Source organism: Lepisma saccharinum, chromosome 1, assembly GCF_977018435.1.
Source record: "Lepisma saccharinum chromosome 1, izLepSacc3.1, whole genome shotgun sequence".
Lineage (NCBI taxonomy): Eukaryota > Metazoa > Arthropoda > Insecta > Zygentoma > Lepismatidae > Lepisma > Lepisma saccharinum.
This window is the reverse complement of record NC_139229.1, coordinates 191,602,549-191,627,600: the sequence shown is the minus strand read 5'-3', so window position 1 is coordinate 191,627,600 and position 25,052 is coordinate 191,602,549. Positions and strand designations below refer to the sequence as shown.

The window sequence follows — 25,052 nt, the reverse complement described above, 5'->3', positions numbered from 1 at the left end:
GTTTTGCAAAGAACCTTGCACCAGGTTTCGGTCAGTTACAATAATATATTGTGCGCGCTTTACTAATCAAAGCATTCCTGTTGACAGATGTTCTCAGGGTATTGGCCACGTTAGATGGAACTGTTTAATTTCCGAGTGATGTTCACAATGTTCCTCCCTAGGGTGCAGCAGAAATAAGAGGTATTTGGCAAGGCCATGGGTCAAACTGCATACTGCATTAACCTGGCTGATCACCTGAGAACATATATGTCCAACAAGAGAAAATCTGCAGCACTGCTGCTAACCAGGACCTTATTTCCTATGGTACTTTAGACCCTACATTCAAATTGGAATCTGTGCACAAAACTAACCTTTGAACAAATATGAAAGTTTTTTTCCCTTGTGCAATAACATAAAATAGTGCACAATTGGAAAGCTTGAAAAAGAAAAAAAAATCAATCCTACACACACACAGTTTTCGATTTCCATTGTTGTTGCAACATCTAACACTGACTTGACTCTTGTAGCTCCTATGAGGATTGTTAACAAAATGGCATTTGCACTATGATCTACATATGTATTCCTGCTGCATGAATTCCATGTTAGTAAATGCTTCTTCCATGGTGTTTCAGAAATTTTGTTGCTAGTACACAAATTGTGTCAAGCCTTACCACATTTACACTAATAAAATTTACCTTCCTGGGTAAGAATCATTGTAGCAGTTGTTTTCTGCTGTTCTCATCAGCAAATACAAAAAAGCCATTAATGATTATAAAGTTTGTTGTAATGTACTAAACAGGAAAGCTAATTTTTGTAGATGATTTCATACAGAGTTTCAGTGTTGAGTTCACAGTTTCCATCTATAGTAGTAATACCATGACTGTTGTTCACTTAAGATGATGCCCATTAACAGTCGCAGCACTCCTACTGACAAAGACAGCAAACACAACCAGCACAGAAATTTCAGAACTAAAAATTATTTCAGAGAGAAAACTAATATGTACATTCAACGCTAGAAAAAGTTACAAGAACTTGTGAACACAAATGTATGTTCAGTGATGTACATTAAAAGTGTTGCAGTAAGCAGTTTTAAATTATTTGAACTTTGGGGGGGGGGGGGTAAGGTAATAAATATATACTGTAGTTAAGGACTGCAGCGAGATATGTGCCCTTCTATGGGGGAGGGGGGGGGGAAGGTAATAAATCGATACTGTAGTTAAGAACTGCAGCGAGATATGTGCCCTTCTCATCAGTAGGATGCCCTTCTCGTCAGTAGGAATCATTAAAATTACTTTAGAACTACAAGGACACCACAGACCTTAAAGTGTCTTGTTAAATACGAACAGAAGTAATTGTTATATGAAAAGAAAAAGAAAATCGAGTGTCTTTCCGAGGTTGGAATTAGATTTTGAAGTGATAATTTGTAGATTTCACCATTTGGATCACTGCTAATTATTTGACAAATAGTCAAATTAGACCTTAACCCCTTCCCTGCAGCGATGTTGAAGGGAAGTGCTTCCAAAAATATATCATCTACATACAGAAGAACTATAAAAAGACTTCCAGCATAATGAAGCTAGGAAAGCAATCTACTCGTACATATAGACTCTGCCGCAAATTGTAAAATTCAGGAAAATACTCCTTACAATATATATATATATATATATATATATATATATATATATATATATATATATATATATATCTGTTTCTTCTCACACCGATGATGCTATAAATTAGCGAAAATTTTGAATTTTCCTACTGTCCGGTGAGTGTTTCCTTTTACCTTATTTGATTTTTACTTAGCCCTTTTGGCCCTCCTTGCTTTTATCCATTATATATATATATATATATATATATCAGGAACCAACAAAGCATCAACAATGATTGTTTGCCCATGTAGACTAACAAAAGCATGACTTTCCGCAACAACCACAGTTAATTTTTAAATACCATCTATATAGATGCTCTGAAAAAAAAAAGGTTTGGGTCCATTCTATGCACAAATAGGCTATGTGGTCCTGCTCAGAGAAAACTAGCCTTACTTGAGGGTGATGGTTGCAGAAGTAGCCACTCATACAACCTGTAGCATATTAGGTCTGGATCGATTTTTACTGTTGATGCATTCACAGATCTTACATTTTCAATTGAATCCAAGTAAAGTGCTAAATGAAATATGCACTTTCCTTAAATACTGAAATGATAATAAATTACTAAAAAAAATAGAATGGACCTAATTACCATTAAGGAAGCTGGTGCATGAATTTTTGGAATGGAATACAACCAGCCCAAACTTAACCAAAGAAGTTTAAGACCAAAGCTCACATTCTAATAAATCCATTAAATTTTGTATGTACTCTTAGCTAACATTTACACTAAGCAATTATAGATACACCTCAGCATGAATAAAACTTCTGTCATGTAAGCTTTTGCGATTCACAATATTCAGACTATACTGGTCATTGTCTAGTGAACAAGGATGCGTAACAACAAATTATAATCAGCTGATGACTAGATGAAATAAGACGAAACTAATGATAATACTTGTCAGAAGTGTTAATCATGCTTAGGTACGTAAATTTTTTTACATCATGTCTGCATTTGGGTAGTCTTAAAAAAAAAAACCTCTCACTTGTTGAACTTTAAAACAGTTGGCATAGTTCTCTGGAAAACTTCTTGAAATCAATGCAGATGTGCTTGTAAGTGAAGATCACAGCAAATATTAGCTTTGAGCCAAATTTCATAAATGTGTCATTATGCAACAAGATTATACAGCACTGATATATCAGGTGGTGGCGAGCTACTGGAATTTTTTTATGTACATCCAGATATGAAGCTCTGAAGTTGAAAAATCCTGTGAAAAAATGCTCCTCTGCCTATAATATACAACAGCATTGATTAAAAAAGAAAGATGTCCTACAAAATAGTGAAGTTGTGTTCGGAATCGGCCACATATTGCTGAAAGTAGTTTTGGTGCCGGTAATTTTTTCACACATTTTTTCAACCTCAAATCAGAGATTTAATTTATTAATAGGCAAGGATTGGCCCTTTCTTATTCATTCCACAAACAGCAGCCATGCACAAGTTTCACAGTAGACATTGTGTTCATCCCCTAAATTTGAAATCAACATCAATGTCAACATTTTGCCAAATTTATATAGCGGTGGGAAACCGCTAGCTCCAGAAGCAAGGGTCGCCAGTCCCTTTCAGTCTTCTTATTGTTTTACTGATTATAAGAAGACCACTGTAACTTAACTACATGTATCGAAGTTTCAAGCTTGATTTGAATTGAATGCATCAAATGCAAATACGCTACAAAAGAAACTATGCTGTATCAGTGGACCAGGACAAAACCAACTGTTGTAAGGTTGAATTCTAGGTAAAGCACTGATGGCTGTGTTTGATCTTCCATCTGCTTCAGCATCAATGTAAAAATGTAGGATATAAATAACAAAACATCTCATTTGGAAAATAACAAAACTAGTGAGGTTTCTATGCAAATGCATTTTTTTAAATACTGAAAAAGTACATATTTTTAAAAATAATGGACTTATTGCCTGCATACAACTGGGAACTCTGAGCTTTACTGCTTAGCATGCTTTCAATTTGAGTTATTTTGCTGAAAGCTAGTAGTCAGTTCATCTGCTGTATTGTAGTAATGGGATCTTAATATGGTACACCTGCATCTGTTGGTAATGCTTTATTTATGCAGAAAGTGTATGATGGCATGTGCTTATTCAAGTTTGGTGTCAATCAGCGTGTCGGGTATATATATATTATTGGAGGGGGGGGGGAGTGGTGGTCATTTGGCCAATCTGGTGGTGGGATGGATTTTCTTAGCACCTGTCAGGTGTTGTTGAATTCTTTCACTGAAGGACCTGCTGATGCAATGTGCCTTGCACTCTCACACTCATGAGTTGTTAAGGGAGGAGGAAGAGAGTATATTGGCCATTTTTGTGCAGTGTGAATGGTTGGGCAACTTGTTAGGCTGGCTCTGATGTCAGATTGACATTTCTACTTTGCTGCACCTTGTGGATAGTTAATGCACTGCATACTATTTTTTAGTCTTCAGAATTTCTTCTGTTATTCATTTCATCCTTGGAACAGTAGAACACTACTCAGAAAGAAAAGGAAAAACAAACACATTAGCTTATTGCTTGGGTGATTGCCTGGAAAGGGCATGGATGTTTTAATTTCATGTACATGGTGGTTATAAATATGTTGCGTCTGTCTAAAAAAGTTGATATCAATTTAATTTTCTAAACAAAACATAAGTCTGAGATCGATGTTGCAGAGTTTTTCTGTATATCTTTTATATTGTATGAAGTGGACTTCTGGTGAAAGGAGTTGTCCTTTTTGGCCGAATGCACAACAATGTTGGCAATGGGAGCAGATAATGACTTATTCATCACCAGGCCCTCGGTTTGCAGACAGAAAGCATCCTCAGTTGCAAATTATTTATTTGTTACTTCTAAAGTTTAAATAATTTAGTTTGATTACTGTTACTTCTAAAGTTTACGGCTCTACCACCCTTCTGCCGATCTGATTGCTAAGTCTATTTCGGCTCCATTATCCATTACTGGCACAGCTAGTACGAAAACAACACACACAGGTAGCCTGCCAAGCATTAAAACATTTGAGATCCCAAATGGATTATGACAGTGGCCATTGAAATTGCTTTGAATCAGATTTGTGGAAAAAGATAAGCACTTCTGATTATATACCTAGTCATGCTAAAAGTTCTGTCCCTAAGTGCACGAGCTCCACACGGTCCATTCGACTGATGTCCGCGACCAGCTGTGTTTACAATAAGTCGTGCGCATCCTGTAGCGTAAACCAGTCCCTAGTTTGTGGCGTTCACTTGTCCAGTTAACATGGAGTGGGGCAGCAAGGAGAATCGGATAGCTGTGATTGCGTTGCATAAGTGCAACAAGTCACCGGTGGAGATTTTCAATCTTCTAAAGCCATTACAAATTATGCAAAAATTTGTGTATCGGTGCATCAACTGGTTCAACGACATCTCCTCTATCGATGACAGAGCTAGAAGTGGCCGTCCGCGCACTTCACGGCCGCCAGCAGCTGTGAAAGCCGTAGCTGCTCGAATTCGTCGAAATCCTCTTCGAAAACAGAAACTTATGGCACGGAAGATGGATATACCGAATAGGACGATGTCCCGCATCATCAAAGAGTACCTTCAACTTGGGGCTTACAGAAGAACCACAGGACAACTGCTGACACCTGCTCTGAAGAAGATACGAACCACAAGAGCCAAGAGGTTACTCCAGTGGTACGCGGAGGGGAAACACAGGCGAATCCTTTTCACCGATGAAAAAAAATTCACCGTACAAGAAAAATTCAACCGGCAAAATGACAGGATTTATGCCCACAGTTCTCGTGAAGCTGTAGACAAACTTCCTAGGATCCAACGAGGCCACCACCCAGCTTCAGTCATGGTTTGGTGGGGCGTGTCATACGACGGTGTCACCCAGCTGCACTTTTGCGAACAGGGAGTCAAGACCAAGGTTGCAAATTACCAGAACGATGTTTTGGAGAAGGTAGTTAAACCATTGAATCACACTCTCTTTTCTGGTGAAGATTGGACATTCCAGCAAGACTCCGCGCCGGCACACACAGCGAAGATGAACCAGCAGTGGTTGGCCAACAATGTTCCCAACTTCATAGCTGCAGAGGATTGGCTCTCTGGAAGCCCAGATCTCAACCCACTGGACTACCGCCTTTGGGACTACTTAGAGGAGAAGGCCTGCAAGAAATCTCACTGCAATATTGAGTCGCTTAAGGCCGATTTGGTGAAAGTAGCCGCTTCCATTCCCCAAGATGTGGTGCGTGCCGTGATTGACGCGTGGCCTCAATGATTGAAGATGTGTGTGCAGGCCAAAGGAGGCAACTTTGAATAGACTATGTTTTCTTTTGTTTCTGTGTCCCTAATGTACACTTGGCAATAAAGGATTTAGTGTACTACAACATTTTGTGTTATTTACACCTATTGGAATGGGGGACAGAACTTATGGCACGACTGGGTACATATAAAACAAGTGTTTTTCATTCCCTTCCTAACATGAATTGTTTCATTTTCCACATGAAGTGCATATTTATGTAATTGTGAGGAGATAGTAGCATTCAATTTTACTCAAATATGTATATCCCATATAATTAAAAGTTCAACTCCATTTTTTTTCTTTTGGGAAGGACTGTACACTCCCTTCTGAAATCCCCAGTGGATACTGAAAGAAGTGCTATAATAATGTTAAACATTCACAACATGAAATTCACTCCTGTTACATAGAATAATGTTAGAGATATTTTCTTCAGCCTACAGAATAGCATGTACAGTCGTGGACACTTCTAGGTTGTAATGATTCCATTGAAAGTTAATGGAATTGTTATAACCCAGAAGTGTCCGTGACTGTACATGTCAATGTAGTTTGAATTTATTTCCTTTTTTGCACAGAAAGGGTAATCTGGACTAGGCCAACAGTTTAAAGTGGGATCCGAACCACTGTGTGCCTCCACCAGGTATTGGACCCAGGGCCCCTTGATTAGAAGGTCACATGCTACCACTACAACATCCGGGAGGCCCCACATATCAATGTAGGTAACTGACTGCTATAAATCTGGTTTTACCTTTCTTCGTTATTTATAGGTAGCAATAGAATTGCATTCATGATTACTTTTCATGTTCAATTCTATTTTGCACAATTTAGTACATATAAATCCTGTCTACTATACCAACACCCACTAAGTTTTTATTCCATGAAGTTATTCCTAAAAAAAAATACAATTATTAAAAATTAAAATAAAAAGCTCATCCTTTTGTAGTCATCTGTGTTAAAGTTCTGCAGGTTTAATGAATATGTTGCTATATCACCCGTAAATGAGTGATTGCAACTTATGACATTCTTTATTTAAAAATTGGAAGTTTAACAATACTTACTGTCTTACTTTAATTAGTTATTGAGATTTTCTAGTACGTTTTTATGAAATTCTTGGAATTTGTACGCATACCTCACCCGCTGAAATTACAAAGAGAGGATGTGAAACAAAAATTATGAACAGAATATTAAATTGGTAATGGTAAAGATGGAAAAGATCACATTATCCATAGATGTACTTGGAAATTTCCTTTTGGGTAGAAATCCATCCTAAGCAGCTGAACAGAATAGTGAATAAATTAGGCACTTGATTACTAAAAGCAGTTTTATTTACATTTTGCAATTGTGAGGCCACCTAGGGAATGGAATGGTATCTTTAATATTTCCCACACCTAGAAGCAGCTGAAGGTATCTTTCAAATCCTATCCCAAAGCCACCTGTAGGAGCATTCCCAAATTTTCTAAGTTCTGAATACCATGAGAGAGATTCTCCTAGTCCTAATTTCTGTAGCCTCTCATCTAGGACTTGGTAATTATCCTCTCTCAAACTTCCTCCACATAGTTCTCCAACATTAGGAGCCAGTAAATCAAATGCAGCTACCTACAAAAAAATAAAATCAGAAGAAAAAGAGTCAGTTAAAGAAGTTTCAAGTTCAAAAATAGTGATGATAAAAATAAACTAATAATAAAAATATACATAGGCTGACATGCACCTGTTAATTTGTAAAATTTATGATCAACTTCTTCAGGTGGTTACATACAAAAATGACAAATTATAAATTCAAATCCCTCGAAAGTTAAAAAAATTGCAAAGAGCATAGATTATAAATGTAACAATTACACTTCCAAGATTTATTTTGCAATTATGACAATATTTTAGAATGTCTTCACCTGTTCTCAGGGCTACAGGAATGACAGAAATATTAAAAACAATGTGCTTAATGTAGCCAATTAATGGACAAACAAAAATAAATAGCTAGGTTTATGCTGGAACTTGTAACTTTACATTCAATTACACACACACACAAGGAAACAGCATGCAACAATTTGTAAATGTGTAGAGATATAAGTAGAGGCACATATTTTTGGTAAATAAAAAAGCAAAATTTCGGTACAAAAACTGAGTCAATTTCGGGTTCAAAAGTGGTAAATAAAATAAAATATCGGTGTTATAGCGGTGAAAAACTGGATGAAAAGTGGTATATAAAAAGACATTTTGGTTTTAAAATTGTGAATATAATCCTAAATTTGATTTAAAAACCACTTATTCCACAGAATTAACATTTCACTGCTAATAGCACATTTATGTAGTTATCAGAGTATTAAGTTTATTTCTGTGCAAAGGAGTCCATTTTTGCTTCTCCAATATTAACAGCAGAATTAATCAATTTTCCGGGAATTGCATAACTCTTAGGATAATTCAGACCTCAGAAGGTGTCGCGTCGGTGAATAAACCCTAAATTTCGTGTTTAAGAGTTAATTTCGCTTTCTGCAGTTCATTTCGCATTATTTCGTGACAAAACATGGTCACAAAATGCATCTCACACCTTTCAAAAACATGAAAAATTAACACTACAATGTGTTTTTTCAAATTTCGTTTTTTTCGTCAAAAACGAAATATGCATGCCCCTAGATATAAGACATACCTTTAAAGGACTGTTCGGAATCTGCTTCATGTAGAATGGTTTTATGACAGCTGGCCAGTCAATAACAAAAACTGGCAAGTCACCACTATGTTTCACAAGGAAAATTTCATGTTCTTTACTAAGCCCTTCTTCCTTTGAAGGAGGCCCTTTAAATTCATTTAAGTGTGCATTCAGAATGGCAAAGGCTTCCTCATATGTCAGAACAACAAACTGATTTTCAGTCATCTTCTTGAGCATACCCTGTTAAAAAGATTACAGAAAAAGTTAATATATCAATTTAACGCTTGTAAGCATGATGTTATATGGCAAGGTAAGTAAAATGCTGGGAGAAGGAGATGGCCAATGGCAAAGGGCAGTATGTGGTTTCCAAATAAAGGTAAATTAATACATATGAAATAAGAAATATTGGCCCAACTCATAAGCACATGAACAAAGGATGCTATAAATGAATAATATCTAAACATTTCTTTGAAATAAATTACAACAACTTAGAATGGTTTCTCCCTTTCTCTTGTAGCTATTGGTAGAAAACAGTCCATATGTATATTTATTCACTTACTCAGAGGATAAATATCTAACTTGGATGATCTAATTCATTATAGGTGGCTTTCAGAAATAATGAAGTGGATACAATCTAATGAATATATAAAAAAAAGACAGTCCAAATTCATTAGAAACTACTTAGACATTGGTGATTACAAACAATTGAAATGTTGTGAACTGTATTAAATACAAACCAGGCATGTGAATTTTCTACTGCATGCTCAAGAAGAAAAGGTTGAATGCATCTTCTCTAATGAGTACCCATGCCTTAGGATAGTGAAGCAATTTGCAAATTAACTTTTAGATCCACCTTGCTTTCTGTACTACTAGTTTCAGCAGCACTGAAACAGTTTTGAGAATGAAATTTAAAATCACACACTTCTATAAATAATATTTTATCTCAGAAACTACAAAGAGAAGGGACACAAATGGTACTTTATTTTCCTCAGTACATATCATGAGAATTAAAAGATTGATATGGTGGAACCCCAATTTTACATTTTTCAGAGAACTGAGGTGGAAAACTTCAAGTGTTCATAACTGTTAATATAAGGGAACATTTTATAACATAATGGGACCACAAAGAGTGAATGTATAATGTGGGAAAATGTAAAATCCGGGAACATAAAATTGAAGTTTCACTGTATATGGCACTAGTTAGAAGAAATATTAAAAGCTGTCCTGAGACACTGCTGGGACTTTAGGATTGGTACCAGTGTGGACATATTGGTTGGACACGTTTGCAAGGAACAAGTAGCCATCCAATTGCAAAGTTTCAGTTTCAACAAGGGAAGTAAAGACAATAATGACACTGAAGTTAAAATTCATTAAAAAACCACATATTTAAAAGTCAGGTGCTCTCCACGCCATGACAACATATGGCTGTCAGCTGTAAATCAATACAAATGCCAACATTTTACCACAACATTACACTAACATCAACTAAATAGCAAAAACAAATGAAAATGCAAACCTTGTTCATTGAATGTGGAGCCTTCTCAAAAACAGCAAAGTCCTTCTCACATGTTTGAAGGAGTTTCTGTGTTACAGCTTTTAGTAGATCCTGAACTACAGAAAGAAGGGTTTCTGTATTGTCAAGGAATGCTACTTCTGCTTCAATCATGTAAAATTCAGAAAGATGTCGCCTGGATCGAGAGTTTTCAGCTCTAAAAGTTGGACCAAAAGTATATACTTTACCCATGCCCCTGGAAAAAAAAAATATTTTACTTCAACTTTATGCTCTAATAGGCTGATCGGAATTGGACCTAGAGTTTAAAGTGGGGCCAAATAACTATGAAATGTGCTTCCACCATGGATTGAATACAGCTCCCCTTGATTATAGTCAATTAAAGTATATTACAGGTACTGTTGCGGAAAAAGGGTGATAAAATGTAGGTTATCTTGTCATAAGACACAGATCTTATAAAAATAACTCAATCTGAAAGCACTGGAAAAACAAAGATGCTCTGTGCATAAAATGTGCATCATAATTTCTATCAACCAGTGTAATTTCCACTTTAATCTGTCCCATTCCTGAAATTTTGTTGTACTCTCATTTATAAATAGCATTTTATTATTTTATATAGGAGTGAGAATTCCTGGTACATACACTTTCAATGATTTTTTCCCTATACTTAAGAAAGGGAAAAGTAGAAATTACTTTTAATTTGTACTTTATCAGTATCGGATGGCATATTGGTGCATTAATAAAAAAATGTTAATTTTACTGTTACAACAATTTTGCAACTAGCCTCTAATTGAATGTGTAACTTCCATTTAGTAATTAGAGTTATTAATATAAAGGTATATTTTATATCTTATTGGTTTGTAAATAATATTACCAGTATACAATCGATTGATAGAATATTAATAATTTTATCTAGGTATCAAGTTAGATTTAATATCAGCCCATCACTGTAAAATTTACTAATAAAACAGTGATAGCACACCGATACATTATAAAATAGCAAATGCTTAGTTCAAAACTGGAACAATAGGATCACCTACTTATTAAATGGATCTATGGGTTTGGTCTTAGAGCAAGAAACTATGTATTTATAACATATTTATCAATAAAATTACCAGTATATCTACATACAAAGTGATACATTTTTTTTGTAGATATCAATAGAGTACTTATTAATCAAGTCCATATTTCGCATATATTAAAATGCATTATTTTAAACTAATTTAGTGTCAATATCCATGACTAGAAAGAATTTATAATTTTATTACCACTAAAACTCCTGCATTATTCCATCTTTGAACATATTCTTGATCTGTGGCAAGCAAACATTTTAGTTTATATAAGATACATATATATATCTTCTCTGCAAAGGACATATTTTTCACAGTACCTCCAAATTCTATAACCCGGTTTGGACAAAGTACCTGGCTGCAGCTTCTAAATGTAGCTGACCTGACACAGTGAGATAAGCCTTGGTGTCAAAATATGACTCATCTTCGGGCACTCCCTCCTTCTGCATCGTCTTTATCAAACTTGTGCTTGCTGGTTTCACCATAAACACTTCACCTGCTCCCTCGCAGTCATTGGCTGTTAATATCGGTGTGTGAACTCCAATGTAACCTTTTTCACCGAAATATTCATGAAATGCACGAGAGGCTGCATCCCTAATTCTCAGCAGAGATGAGAAAAAACTTGTTCGCGGCCTCAAGTGCAAGTGTTGCCTAACATATTCCGGAGGATGGACCTGTCTAGGAATAAATGGATACCCTTCAGTCACCACACAGGGACCTAACACAGACACATTTTCTGCAACGAGTTCAATCTCTGGTTTCCCTGTTGGAGTCCTACATACTTTTCCACTTACTTCTACTGAACAACCATAGTTAAGATCAGAAGGGTTTGCTTCAGACTTTGGTATCACAACTTGCAGCTGATGTATGCAAGAGCCATCATTTACATCAAAAAACACTCTTTCTTTCATCTGTCTCACTGCTCTGACCCAACCCTACAAGAAAAATATTACTCCATGTAAATTTTTCTTCAAATGGTGATAATATTAATTTATAATTTACAGTATGTTAGTGGTGAAAGTTATCAACAATAAATATTCCACATCAACAGTTATTAGCAATAGAGACCTGGATTTTATTACACGTAAAAAAAAAAATACACACATAGATAGAGAGTAGTAATATTACATGCAAAAAATAGTATGTAACAAAAGTAACATATATTAAACTAGCTGTATTAATTTGCCACTTCAGAATTCCTCAATGATTATGATTGCCCAGAATGCTCTTTTTTCATTTTTTTTTCCAGACTCCCTCCTATATGCAGGTTAGGAGAATCAGGTTTGGTGCCTCTTATCATTATTACACTCTTGTGTGCTTATGGTATCTACTTTTAGCGACATTACTGGTACAAATTAATATTTTCTTCATTTTTTATGTGCTGAAACTAATTTCCATCAACTTCAACTACTTCCACAATCATTTCAAGTATTGAATGAACTATTCTAAAAATGCATTTCTTGTCCTACTGTACAACCTGCGAAACTCATTACACAATCAGAGCTGGGATCCAATGTATTCTGTTGAAACTAACAATTATTTTCATGATTATATGTACTTGTTCATTTTTCTACATAGTTTGTTGTGATAAAATTCACCAAGATGAATATGCTGTTCACATTAAAGATCACTGTGACTCCTATGTGATAAAATTCCCTGCTGTCCACAATTTTAGCATAATCCACAAAACAGTAAGAAAAGGAAGAATAGAAGTGTTTAGCAGGGAGGAAGATACAACTCAAAGACTTATTATACACAGTCAATAACATAAAAAAGTCAACAGTTGAGGGGGAAGGGGGTTGAATATCAGACAAAGAGTGCTTTGGTTTCAATCTTACTGTGAACTGTGAACCAAGCATGGCACAAGATGCCATTTTGGCCTCTGGATGGCAAAAGGGGTAATGGTGTCACCAGGTGCAGCTCCAGATAAAATTTTTAACCCGGAGAAGGTGGATTTTGTGCACCCCTGAAAATTTTTTTACCCTGGTCCTTCTACTTTCCACCTTTCTCTAACAAAAAACATAACCATGTTATATATTTACAGTTTAAATGATTTTTAAATATTTTAAGAGTTACTGTTTAAGAACACATTTAATGTACGTGTGTGTTTATTTAATACTTACATAATGACATTAAAATAACAGTAAACTCTTGGATTAAAATGCCATGTTGTGCAACAGTAAGCATTACACTCCTAATATGGTAAATGGGCACATGATGTATGGCAACATGCGACCAACCTCAGACTCTGTACATTGCCATCTCGCTACATGGCTTGCGAGAATCTTGGAAGTGCATTTTGTTGGTCTGATCCAAAGCATATCGCAGTGAAATAATTACTAAAATATTTATCATACTACGAATGAAGGTAATTTTTTTTTTGCTATACTGTAGTTTTTGTTGCATTGTCTGGCTTTTATCCAATCTTTATACAAACGTAATTTTTTCAGTATCATTTCTCAGTATCTCATGAGTACCTATAATAAAAAAACAAACAAAAAAAACCATGCTGAGGAGCTGTAGCCAATTATCAAAAAACACAAACAGGCCACCTGAATAAACAATTATGAAGAACAATGATGATGAAAGACGACAGCCCTTATCTTGGTAGAGACTGCTGTCAGTACAGGAATGTAATTGTGGCATCTTTTTCAGATTAGGATTAATGGTTTGCCTACTGTATAGAATAACAACGGTCTTAAGTCAATACCTAACATTCTGCACCAAACATGATGACATAAGTTAAAAGTGCTTTTGGTTGAAAAAGTATTTGAAAAACAGTTGCAGAAGAAAAGTAAGGGGTGGGCGAGCACCCATTTGCAACCCTTGTAATTATCTCTAGAATGTTGACGTTGCATTTCATTTGCATTTCACAACTTTCGGCTCGCTACCCTTTTCTGTTGGCTGGATGTGGAGTTCAAAGAACAGGCTCAGACAGTCTGGCAACAAAGTGCATTTACTCCACGTTCATTCCTAGAAACAAGACAAAAAGCATGTGAGCCGGTTGCCAAGAAAAACAATTCTGTCTACCCTTTCCAATTTGCACAATGTGCAAGAATGAGATATGGATGTTATATTTTTATTCCATGATCCTCATTTTCATATAGACATCATTGCCACTGGGCTGACCATTACTGAGATTGCAACATTGTAATTAAGCATTTATTGTGGCTGTTTCATAAATGATATCAACACTATATATGATTGACATACTTCCATATAAACAAGCTATCAATCATATAAAATGTCATATCTTTACGACAAGTTTACCAGAACTTACACACAATTGAACTCAACTTATATGAACAAACACAAGAAAAAATATAATTTTACAAACATTTTTGCCTGAATAAAGAACAGACAAGAGTTATATCACTTTATCTTGCTTTTATCTAAAGGCAGATACCTCAAGCTTTCCAAAGAGGTATATTTTTATTTTTTCCTCCCATAGAGTACAATTTTACAAGCATGTAAACCGAGTGCTCAATATTTTTTGGCATCAATAGTAGGGGAATTATTTTAAGGCAAAGAGCCCTAAACGTGCATCTGCAGTCAGGGAATTTTGCAGATAATCTGGAATTTATGTGCATTTTGGAGTTTGAAAGAGAACAAGTTATTTATTATAAATTGGTTCTTGTGATTCCACTCCCCAAAAAAGATTCAGTTCAGAAACTTGTTCTTCTTGTCCTATTCTCAGTTTGGTAGAAAAACCATGGTTCCTTCGTATTTCGGTTCTACATTCATTCAATCTTGTGTTTAGATTCTTGGATACATTATGACCTAATCATTCCAAATCTCTTTACGTTTATGAGCATATAGCAATCTGGAGAAATTTTTGTTGTATAGAAAATCTGCTAGATCATGAAAATTTTTGTATGAGTTATGAAGATTTTAGCTCACGGAGATGCATTATAACAGAAACTTGTGATTTTATGCGGTACCAGTTATGACATCATGATGATGTTCTTCAAATATGCACGTGCTTTGTGCATGTAGGATGAAATTTGCTTTTGAAACACTAGTGGAGGGTATGAGGCATTAAGCATTTGCTGGTTGCACATCAGTGCTAAATATTTTGCTTATTATTTAATTGGATCAAAAGCAAAAATCATGATTATAATAAATAAGTCTGGAAAACATGAAAATGTCAGGGAATTTCATGAAAAAAAAAACCCTTGATGATCCAACTAATGTATGAAAGCATTTAGGAACATTATGTGCTTATGTAATGGAAACAATACAAGAACTCATCATGCCGTAACAAGTGTGAAGCAGAAACCCACTTTGCACCTCATGTCACATGATGTAAGATGGCACTAGTAGTCCATATAAATTATGGCAGTAAGCAAATGGCTGCTCGCAAAGAAAAACACATATTGGATTGTTTGGAAACGAAAAATCATTCTCCATTAAACATGCAGTAAATAATCTCTATCACAGTGAAGTATGTGTGTTTATTAGTTCTGAATTAAATAATAGGCATTTGGGCCATTATTATTTTTTCACAGCACGTATGCACAATGAAATTTCATTTAATTTATTTTGGGCATTTTAAAATTTGAAATAAAAGTTTGTTTATTACTAATTTTGTTTGTAGTTGGATGTGGACTTTTGTTATGCATGACAAACAGGTTTTATGACGCCTAACATCTTCCACACCAGTGTACACTGGCACTCTATATGCATGAATGTGTGTACATATTAGGCCCTCTTTTATAAATAGAATTATTTTATTTGAAGTTTAATTTTTTTAAGTCCACTTCTGAATGCTTAATGCTGAACTAATCATGGTGTACACACATTCATACATAAATATAGAAACAATGCAATATATTGGTTCGATTTCTATTTTTGTATACTTTCAGCATCTTGGTGATTGCTTATCGAGTGTATTCTGGAGAACAATTTTTTCCCTTCCGTATACTCCTATGTAATTTCTTTATTTTCCAAACAGTCATTCATCTACTGTCATACTGGATACAGACTGCTGCTGCCATCTATTTCACATGCATGGAATATGAAGGCATATCATGTCCATAAATGCTTCCGTTGTTGGGCTGGGTGAGTCAGATTTGGGGTTCTTAGCATTACAGTAAATTCTCTAAATGCTTCCAACAACTGACCATATATATCAGGTCTCAAGCACAAAACTCTCTTTGAGCCTTCTACGAAAACCTGCCGGATCTGAATGTCTGAGGCAACGGTAGGAGCCGTTCACCCACTGTATGCCCTCGAGAATTATGTTGAATTTTTGTTAATAGACAGATTTTAATGTTTTATGTAATATGAAACTGGTTCCAGGATGGAAAAAAAACACAAATAACGGAGATATTTTATCCCAAAGTATGGTCCGCGTAAATAAAAACCTGCCATCTCTTGAGTACATTTGCTGCTTTCTATTAGTAAAAAAAACATTTTTATACACTCTAAAATAGTAAAAGAACACGTCAGAAATAGTTATCAGCTCCAAACGTAACGACGTAAAATTATAGCTGCTGTTGTGGAATGTTGGGTGCTGGTACATTCACTTGGGTTGTTCTGCTTCACGGTAAGGTAACACATACTTTACTTCACAATAACACATTTCCATGAGTTAAAAATAACAAAATATTCACAGACAACATAATCTTCATAAACTATACAAAATATTTTACTCTCTTGAGGTGGTGCAGAGGGTGAGGGGTACTGCGACCATAACCTCAGAACGTATGCTCACTGCAAAGCACAGATGCAGGTTCAGATTGTTTTGATTTATTTTTCAAATTTTCCTAGCAGAAAGACTAATTATCGTACAATTTTGGCAATCATTGTCACACGAAATTTGAACCTTCCTTAAATTAATGAGCACTGTTTGCATTTCAAGAAAAAGTTATTTATGTTGGGGGAAAAAAAAAGATTAAAAAGTACCTTAAGCAAGCATGCACGCTTCCCATGGACAAGGTATTCTCCATTGACAGAAGCAATAGAAAGTATCATAGACTAGTTTGAATGAATGTAGAAGTAAACTAGAACCTTCCTGAAACTAATCAGCAGTTTTAATTTCGAAAAAATCCAATTTATGGGCAAAAATAAGATTTTAGAGATACCTTGTGCAAAACTTACAGTTTCGCATGCATGACGCAGTCCACAGATATATACAGTTATTACCTTCTTCCTGAATGCTTGCAGGAGTTTTGTGTTTGAGATCAACAGTAGCACAATCAGTATTACAAAGCATTTTAGAACCTTACTTTTATGCTAAAAGAACTAAACCTGACCCGCCTAACCAAAAAAAAAAATAACTAGGATCAATGTTAAAATGCTAGGGAAACTAAATGTAACATAAGTACGAAAGCATTTAGGGATATTATTTTCACGCTAAGAGAACTAAATATTACCCACCTAACTTAACTACAAAAGCATGTAGGGCAGTAAGCATTTAGGGATATTATTTTAATGCTAAGAGAACTAAACCTGACCTGCCTAACCTAACAACAAACACATTTACGTTTATTATTAAAATGCCAAGGGAACTAAACCTGACATAATTGGCGTAACTGCAAATCTATCGCCACGTGACTGTAGGAACAAAGCAGCATGCCACTCGACATTACCTACTGCAATAATTTTTAATAAGTTAAGATTTTTACAGATTTTTGTACTTAAATTCACATACACCTTGAAATTTCCGTTCTAACGTTACAGAAATAAGAACTATGCCGTACTAACTGTTATACCCTGAAATAGAGACAACATTTTAAAGTCATTTTTTGAGCCTATTTTTAGGTCATCAAAATACGGGCTCTGGTAATCACAAACTTCGCAGACATAAATCGAAATCGAACCATGTAAAAAATGCATACGTACCATGATGAAATCCCAATAAAACAAAAGGAACTTGAGCCCAATTTTCATTCTACCATTGTTTCCAGCATTCTAAAACTACTATAAAATTTGCAAAAAACAATGGAGCGAATTTACAATACAGGACCCCTCCCCGATTTTTGTGATATTTCGCATACTCACTAATTGAGGCCTCCTAATCACGAATTTGAAGTTAAAATTTGGGGGTCACGTGTAGAAATTGCAAAATAAGCAAAATTGAGTGGTCCGCGATCGGAACAGAAACCCTGGATTTCTCCAAGAAAACAATGGTTATTTCAATATTTTACGTTTTAGAACGAACTTTTAACTAGCTCTGTTTGCCTAAACTTACTGTGAATGGTTTGTGGGGCACCATAAAAAAAAAATGTCAGTTTCGTAGCACTTGAGCGAAAAATTTTAACTACACAATCGTGATCAAGTGTCCTAAATTGTTGACTACGCGAAATAGAGCGAAAAATTTTAACTACACAATCGTGATCCAGTGTACTAAATTGTTGACTACGCGAAATATGAATGAATGTTCTGTATTATTAATATGTACCCAACTAAAAGTTACTGAAAAAACTTACGAAAAAAGAACTTTATTTCCTACCTTCAAAGTCGCCATCTTCCTCACACATGCAGATTACTGAACAAGGGTACTAATTTCCTATTAATCGGACAGGTTTCTTCATTTTTACACAAGAAACTACTTATGGTAATAACTTCCTGTAGCATCGTCTAACATCTGGAAGTTGTTTTGTGCGATGTGGAAATGTTTCATAGTTGAAATTCATGTTCTTTGTTGAAAATTAATTCTCCGATGGACAATAGCCTTTGGCACGTACACTTTCATACATCATAACGTGTCGTGATTGTGTTTTGTTCATGTTCATTGGGTATCCAGTGTATCGAACTGTCTATGTTTGCAACAAAAGTTAGAAACATGACATGTTTTGGATGCATGGTGAAATTCACCCCGGGTGTGGAAGATCCAGTGATTTTTTTAATTTAATTGAACACGGGATCGTGAAGAAAGGAAAGGAATGTCGAAAATGTGGCAATGAATGTAAGCTACTCGTTAGAAGGAATGGGCTGTGGGTATATGACTAATATAACGTGTCGTGTATGCATGGTGAAATTCAGGTAAGTTTTCCGTAACCTGGAAATGGATTTCTTCAAATTTAAAAGTTTGGGGCTTATTTGGGGGCAGGTGACTCCAGCCAATTTGTAATATGCCTTTAAGAGGGACTCTATAGAGAAAACCGGGGTAGCCGAAGCGGAGGCGGGCCACGGTAGCGGTAGGTCAATTACTCCAGGGGTGGAGCCCAGAATCAATGGGAAATTTGGACTGAAAAATTTCAAACGAAAATAATTTTTTACTTTAAATTTGTCACCAATTCCGGGATGGATAGGCCCAAAAACCATTTATGGATAGCACCACGAAACATTACAATTTTCTTTGTAAAACAATGCGAAAAAGTTTTTTAAAAATTGGATCAGATGAGCTTTGTTCATGTGTATTTCTTAGGTTCCGAAGGTTGAAACACTGCATAACGAATGAAAATTGACAAAACACAAGCACGATGCTTGATTATGTGTCTCAGGCAAGCGAAAAGACTACGAGAAAGAAGTACTCGTAAATGTGAAAAATTGCAATTACTTTGATCAAAAAAACGTCAATGCACCTTAAGGAATGTTCCACAAAGCAGATAGGTAAGTACGAATGTCAAAAATTGACGAAACAAAGAAGTTATAGGTGTCTGACAGATCGTAAATTTTTACAGCTTATACACGTCAATTAACAATTTCAACACGTTACCCCCACATGTTAACCTCAGATACTTCATCAGGACTACGTAGTTCGTGAGTATAAGAAGTAGGATAGAAATTACGGAAGGGTCCGGTATTGTCAATTCTTACCAAAATAATTTAACATTCGGAACATTTAGCTTGCTTCATGCATAGATAAGCTAACCGTGACAGTAACTGTTCCAATTGTTTTATGATTTTTTTCAAATTCTACCATAGAATCAGAGCGTATAGAAGAGAAAGTGTGTGCACTTTGTTTTCTTCCCGTAAGCCAAGTGAATAGAGCGGTGCCCCACCGAAACACTGGCAGCACCTTCGCTTGCGAGCGTCTTCTGCTTGCAGTGCGGCCGCGCTTTACGTAGAGCGTTGTGTTTTGTTGTGCTAGAATAACATTGTGTACTTTTATTAATGACAACGTTGTTACGTTATTGAGTTTAGTGTCGTTAGATTTGTGATTGATACGTTGTGACTAGTTTGTGTTGTGTTCAACGCATTATTATTGTGCTTGAGACAGCAGCGAGCGAAAACTACAAGATGCCTACGTGTTTCGTACCCGGCTGTAGATCTGGATATGACCGCTGTTCTTCAGGCAGTAGACATTTTTTTAGGCCACCTAAAGACAGTAATGGTCTCTCAAAATGGGAGAGTGCCATCCCTAGAAAAGATAAAAAACTAAGTCATAATTGCTATGTGTGTGATATTCATTTTTCCACTGACCTTTTAGTGAAAGTGGATTCGTTCATAGTGGATGGCGATACAGTAGAAATTCCACGACAAAGGTGGAAATTAAAACCAGAAGCAGTTCCTCATATATTTCCTAATCTGCCCAAATACCTCTCTAAGACAGTTAAGAAGCGAAAATCTCCCATGAAAAGGCAATCCTTGCGGACAGATGATAATAAAGTAAGTACTCGTCGCAATGTATCATTAAGCTTATCAGTAGAGGATGATTTGCTTCACACTGCGGATGCTAGCAATACAATAGCATTGCTAAAGAAAAAACTTAAGAATCAGAAACGCAATTTAATTAGAACGCAGAATAAACTAAAGGTCGCACAGGCTAAAATAAATTTGCTTGAAAAAGGCGTTAAAGATGCTAAATTAAAGACAACGGTCACACAGTCAAAACAGTTCGCGTCTCTTAGCAAAAATCAAAAAATTGTAATTGATACAATCTTAAAGAAATGCCAACTGAAAAGTAAGACAGGAATGAGATACAGTTCTGAGTTTATACTGGATTCTCTTCTATTAAAAATTAAGTCCCCCAAGGGGTATAGACACTGTTTGCATCACGATTTGCTACCTTTGCCTTCTGAAGCTCACTTGAGAAAATTGGTGAAGGGTCTTAAATGTCCTTACGGCGTAAATTCCCATGCCATCGACGCTATAACACATTTTTTAGTGAAAAGAATGAGAATGAGCGTAGCGGAATGCTGATTTTTGATGAAGTTAAACTTAGGGAAGCAATTCAGTTTAACTCGAATTCCTTAAAAATAGACGGCTTTGTTGATTTGGGAAATCTTACTCCAGACGAAAGCAAGAATCAATTAGCAAATCATGCTCTAGTTTATATGTTTGTTCCTTTTCTGTATAATTGGATTCAACCCATAGCAGTATATGCTAGCAGGAATGCCACCCCTGGTGACATTCTCACAAAAATACTTATCCAGGTAATCATACATTTGGAAAAAGCAGGGGTGAGAATTATTGGTTTTACATCTGACGGTAGCCAATCTAACAAAAAGTTATGGAAATGCTTAGGAATTTCCGGAAACAGAAACAATCTTAAGTGCTCTATATCCAATCCAGCTGACCCTAGTAGAAAGCTTTGGGCATTTTCAGACGCACCACACATATTTAAATGCATAAGGAATAACTTCCATGATAAAGTGCAGGTGTACTATAATGGTGATATTGTTGATTATTCATTTTACAGAAAAGTGTATGAACATGATTCATCTACTGAACTTTCCGGTATGAAAGCTTGCTACAAAGTGACCTCTGCTCATTTGGATCCTAATTCATTCCAACGAATGAATGTAAGACTCGCAATGCAGCTGTTCAGCAGATCTGTGGCTAATGGAATAAAATTTTATCGGAGTATTAATGCAGAGGGGTTAGAAGGCAGTGAGACAACGGAAAATTTCACAAGGGACCTAAACTGCCTGGTTGACGCATTAAATTCATTCACTCCTGCACAGGCACTATATAAAGGATCAGAAGCACATACAACTTTAATAAAATGGAATGCTGTCCTTAGAGATAATCGAAATTCCTTCGCTTCAGAAAAACTCTAGAGTCCTTAAGAGTGACTCTAGAAACTACTTTAGAAGTGTCCGAATATTTGTGGAAGAACAATTACAAGTACGTTTTGACAGGAAAATTTAATCAAGATCCCCTAGAACGCCATTTTGGTATATTGAGGTCGTTCACTTGCGATGATCATCCCTCCACTGTGGATTTTCTGCACTTACATATGCTGCAATCAATTTACATACCAGCAAAACTTGCTTTATTTGCGGGCGGAAACTGTGAATACAGGACTGAATCTCCTCTGACGTCTTTTGTTAATTAAATGCGAACTCTGGCAAGAGCAACCGAAAATAAAAATATTTCTGTGAAGAAGCAAGCTGAAAATAAAATAAGGGAAAAAATTTCCATTGTTGAAGATGAAATTCAAATACCGGACTGGGAAAACAACATACCGAACTTAAATGAACAAAGTGTTGGTAAAGAATACTTGGTGTATCATTTGGCAGGATACATAGTGCGGTATATTTCCAAAGTGACAGATTGTAAACTGTGTACAACTTTTCTGCACGGGGAACCAACTAATGTACCTGCCTCACTTACGTTAATCCAAGACTATGGTTCGAGCGACGGCTGTAAATACCTTACCTATGCATCGAAAAGTGTTTATGATGTGCTGTTACGAGTGGAAGAATTTGTTGCAGAAAAAATATCATGTGCTAATAGTTTATGGAGTGATATATTTCTTGAGTGTTTGGACAATTTAAACATAATTGCTGTAAAAACTTCGCAATAAGGATGCTGTGAAGATCATGTGCTGCGTACGCTACCTAAACTCGTATTTCACTATCTGAAATGTCGATTTTTCTTCCGCACCAAGCAGATAAGAAAGGAATTAAGTGCCTCGAAGACAGCAAAATCATCTCGGAAATTCTCCAAACTATCCAGCTGCTGAGCTTTTCTCCAAACGTAAGCAACATGCATTTTTGTTTATTATGTAGTTAGTTATGTAAGCAACGCGAGCATCTTCCGCGCCGTCTCAAACGTCACCACTGCCATCTAGGCGGTGGACCACGGCAACTCAGGGAGTGCGCACACTATTTCTTCTATACGCGCTGATAGAATTTTGGAAATCATTGTCACACGAAATTTGAACCTTCCTTGAAATAATGAGCACCGTTTAATTATTTATGTTGAAAAAAACAACTTAAAATTACCTTACGCAAACATGTGTGCTTCCCATGGACAAGGTATTCTCCATTGATTGATTGTTTGATTGATTTAGTTTATTTTACTTCGCGTTTTGTGCCTCTTGGTTAACTTGCGAAGATGGGGACGAGTGATGAAATTGATGAATGGACGGTAACATTATCGTATGAGTGAAACGGATTCCTTCAAATTTACAGGAGAAAGTACTTACGGAAATCATTTTCTTTAGCGTTGTGGAAGTTCCTGAATGTAGATTTGATCCATTTTAATGTGAATGCGTGTTGTTTTCTGCGAAAATCTCTGTCCGACACGCTGTTTCTGCTCCCGCCATTTGCTTTCTGCACGAGAGTACAATGTTCCGTGTGTTAAGATGATGCAACCCCGTAGCCAGTGTTTCAGCATTGCCGTGTTTTCATTAGAACGACGTGTCTAGTATTTTTAAATTTTTTTAAACTATGCTTGCCTAACCTAACAACCTAACCTTACGGAAAATGGTTTTTGGGGCTAGCGTCAATGGTTTGTGGGGCTAGGATCAATGGTTTGTGAGGCTAACGACAATGGTTTGCGACGTATTAGCATAATTTCAAATTCGGGAACGAAAGTAGATATTTTCCGGCGAACGAGGTTGCAACATTGCATAAATCGACGAAACACTCTCAGAACGCCCCCTAAACCAGTACACTATCACGGCCATAATGTGTTACAGATTCGAAACAACAAGTAACAGTAAGTACTCGTAAATAGAAGAAATAGACATTATCTTAGTTTCACCTTAAGAAATGTTCCGCATTCGAAAAAAAAACACGTTAGCAATGTAAAGAAATCCGAAATATATGATTCGTAGGTGTTTCCCTCATACGATAATAGTACCCCTATAGACATTCACAAACAACCAAGCCCGAGCGGGATTCTAACCCAGGTCCCTTGGCGTCACAGTACAATGTGCTAACCACTCGGCCACAGGGTCCGGCTATTCTCCGTTGACAAGCGACAATAAGTATCATATACTAGTGGGAATGAATGTAGAAGTAAATCGAAACCTTAGTATAATGCATTTACACTTCATTTTAATGCTAAGAGAACCAAACCTGACCTGCCTAACCTAACCACGAACGTATATATTGAACAAAATCTTAAGTAATCGCTAAAACTCCGCAGTATGTGTTAACAGACGTAAATCGAAATCGAGTAAAAATTGTATCGCAATGATCAAAACAAAAGGAACTTGGGCCACCGTGACTGGACCTGCAGTTTACAGTGGGATCCCTACGGGCCTTAAAGGAGTTACGTGAACCCATTTTTATGTAGGTACATTCAAATTCCTGCAAGCTTTTTGTAATTTAAACTTCCACCCCTCCCCCTCCGTGGTAAACAAAATTAGTTTATCTAACTCTTCTTTCTGCAAGACAACGATTTCACACACCATGTCGTGTTTCATATTTACAATAAAACAACATTTTAAAAAAATATAAAAACTAAGAGGCAAACTATAAAAGCCCATGAAGACCTTATATCACAGGCATTATTTTCAATGAACCTGTTTACCTTTACAGTACAATGTACTTCTCCATTGCGATGGTTTTCATATATATCTGCTACACTCTTTTCTGTCGAAATAAATCGTTGCATGTGCTGTAATCTTGCAAAATGAATTCGCGGTGCACGTAAAACACGATAAACCAGACCTCCGGCCATTTTGTTGTTCGTTCATCCCAGACCAGTGTTGTCAGATCTTAAGGTAACTTGACCAGATCGGCGCCAAGAAATGTTAATGTATCGCAAAAATAAAAATAAGAACAATTAAAAATTGTTAAAAGAATATTACAAAATTGGTATCTGTCTGC

The 25,052-nt window shown here is 36.0% G+C and overlaps 1 protein-coding gene across 1 annotated transcript; it reads right to left on the bottom strand.

Moving 5' to 3' along the window:
• Positions 1–7,124: 7,124 nt before the first annotated feature.
• AsnRS-m (asparagine--tRNA ligase, mitochondrial) lies at positions 7,125–24,908 on the bottom strand. The gene is made up of 5 exons (XM_083126525.1): positions 24,754–24,908; positions 11,449–12,029; positions 10,031–10,262; positions 8,515–8,754; positions 7,125–7,469 (listed from the first exon to the last, which is right to left on the bottom strand). Exons 1-5 carry the CDS (start codon positions 24,901–24,903, stop codon positions 7,200–7,202), a joined length of 1,473 nt encoding a protein of 490 aa, XP_082982651.1. The 5' UTR covers positions 24,904–24,908; the 3' UTR covers positions 7,125–7,199.
• Positions 24,909–25,052: the final 144 nt, after the last annotated feature.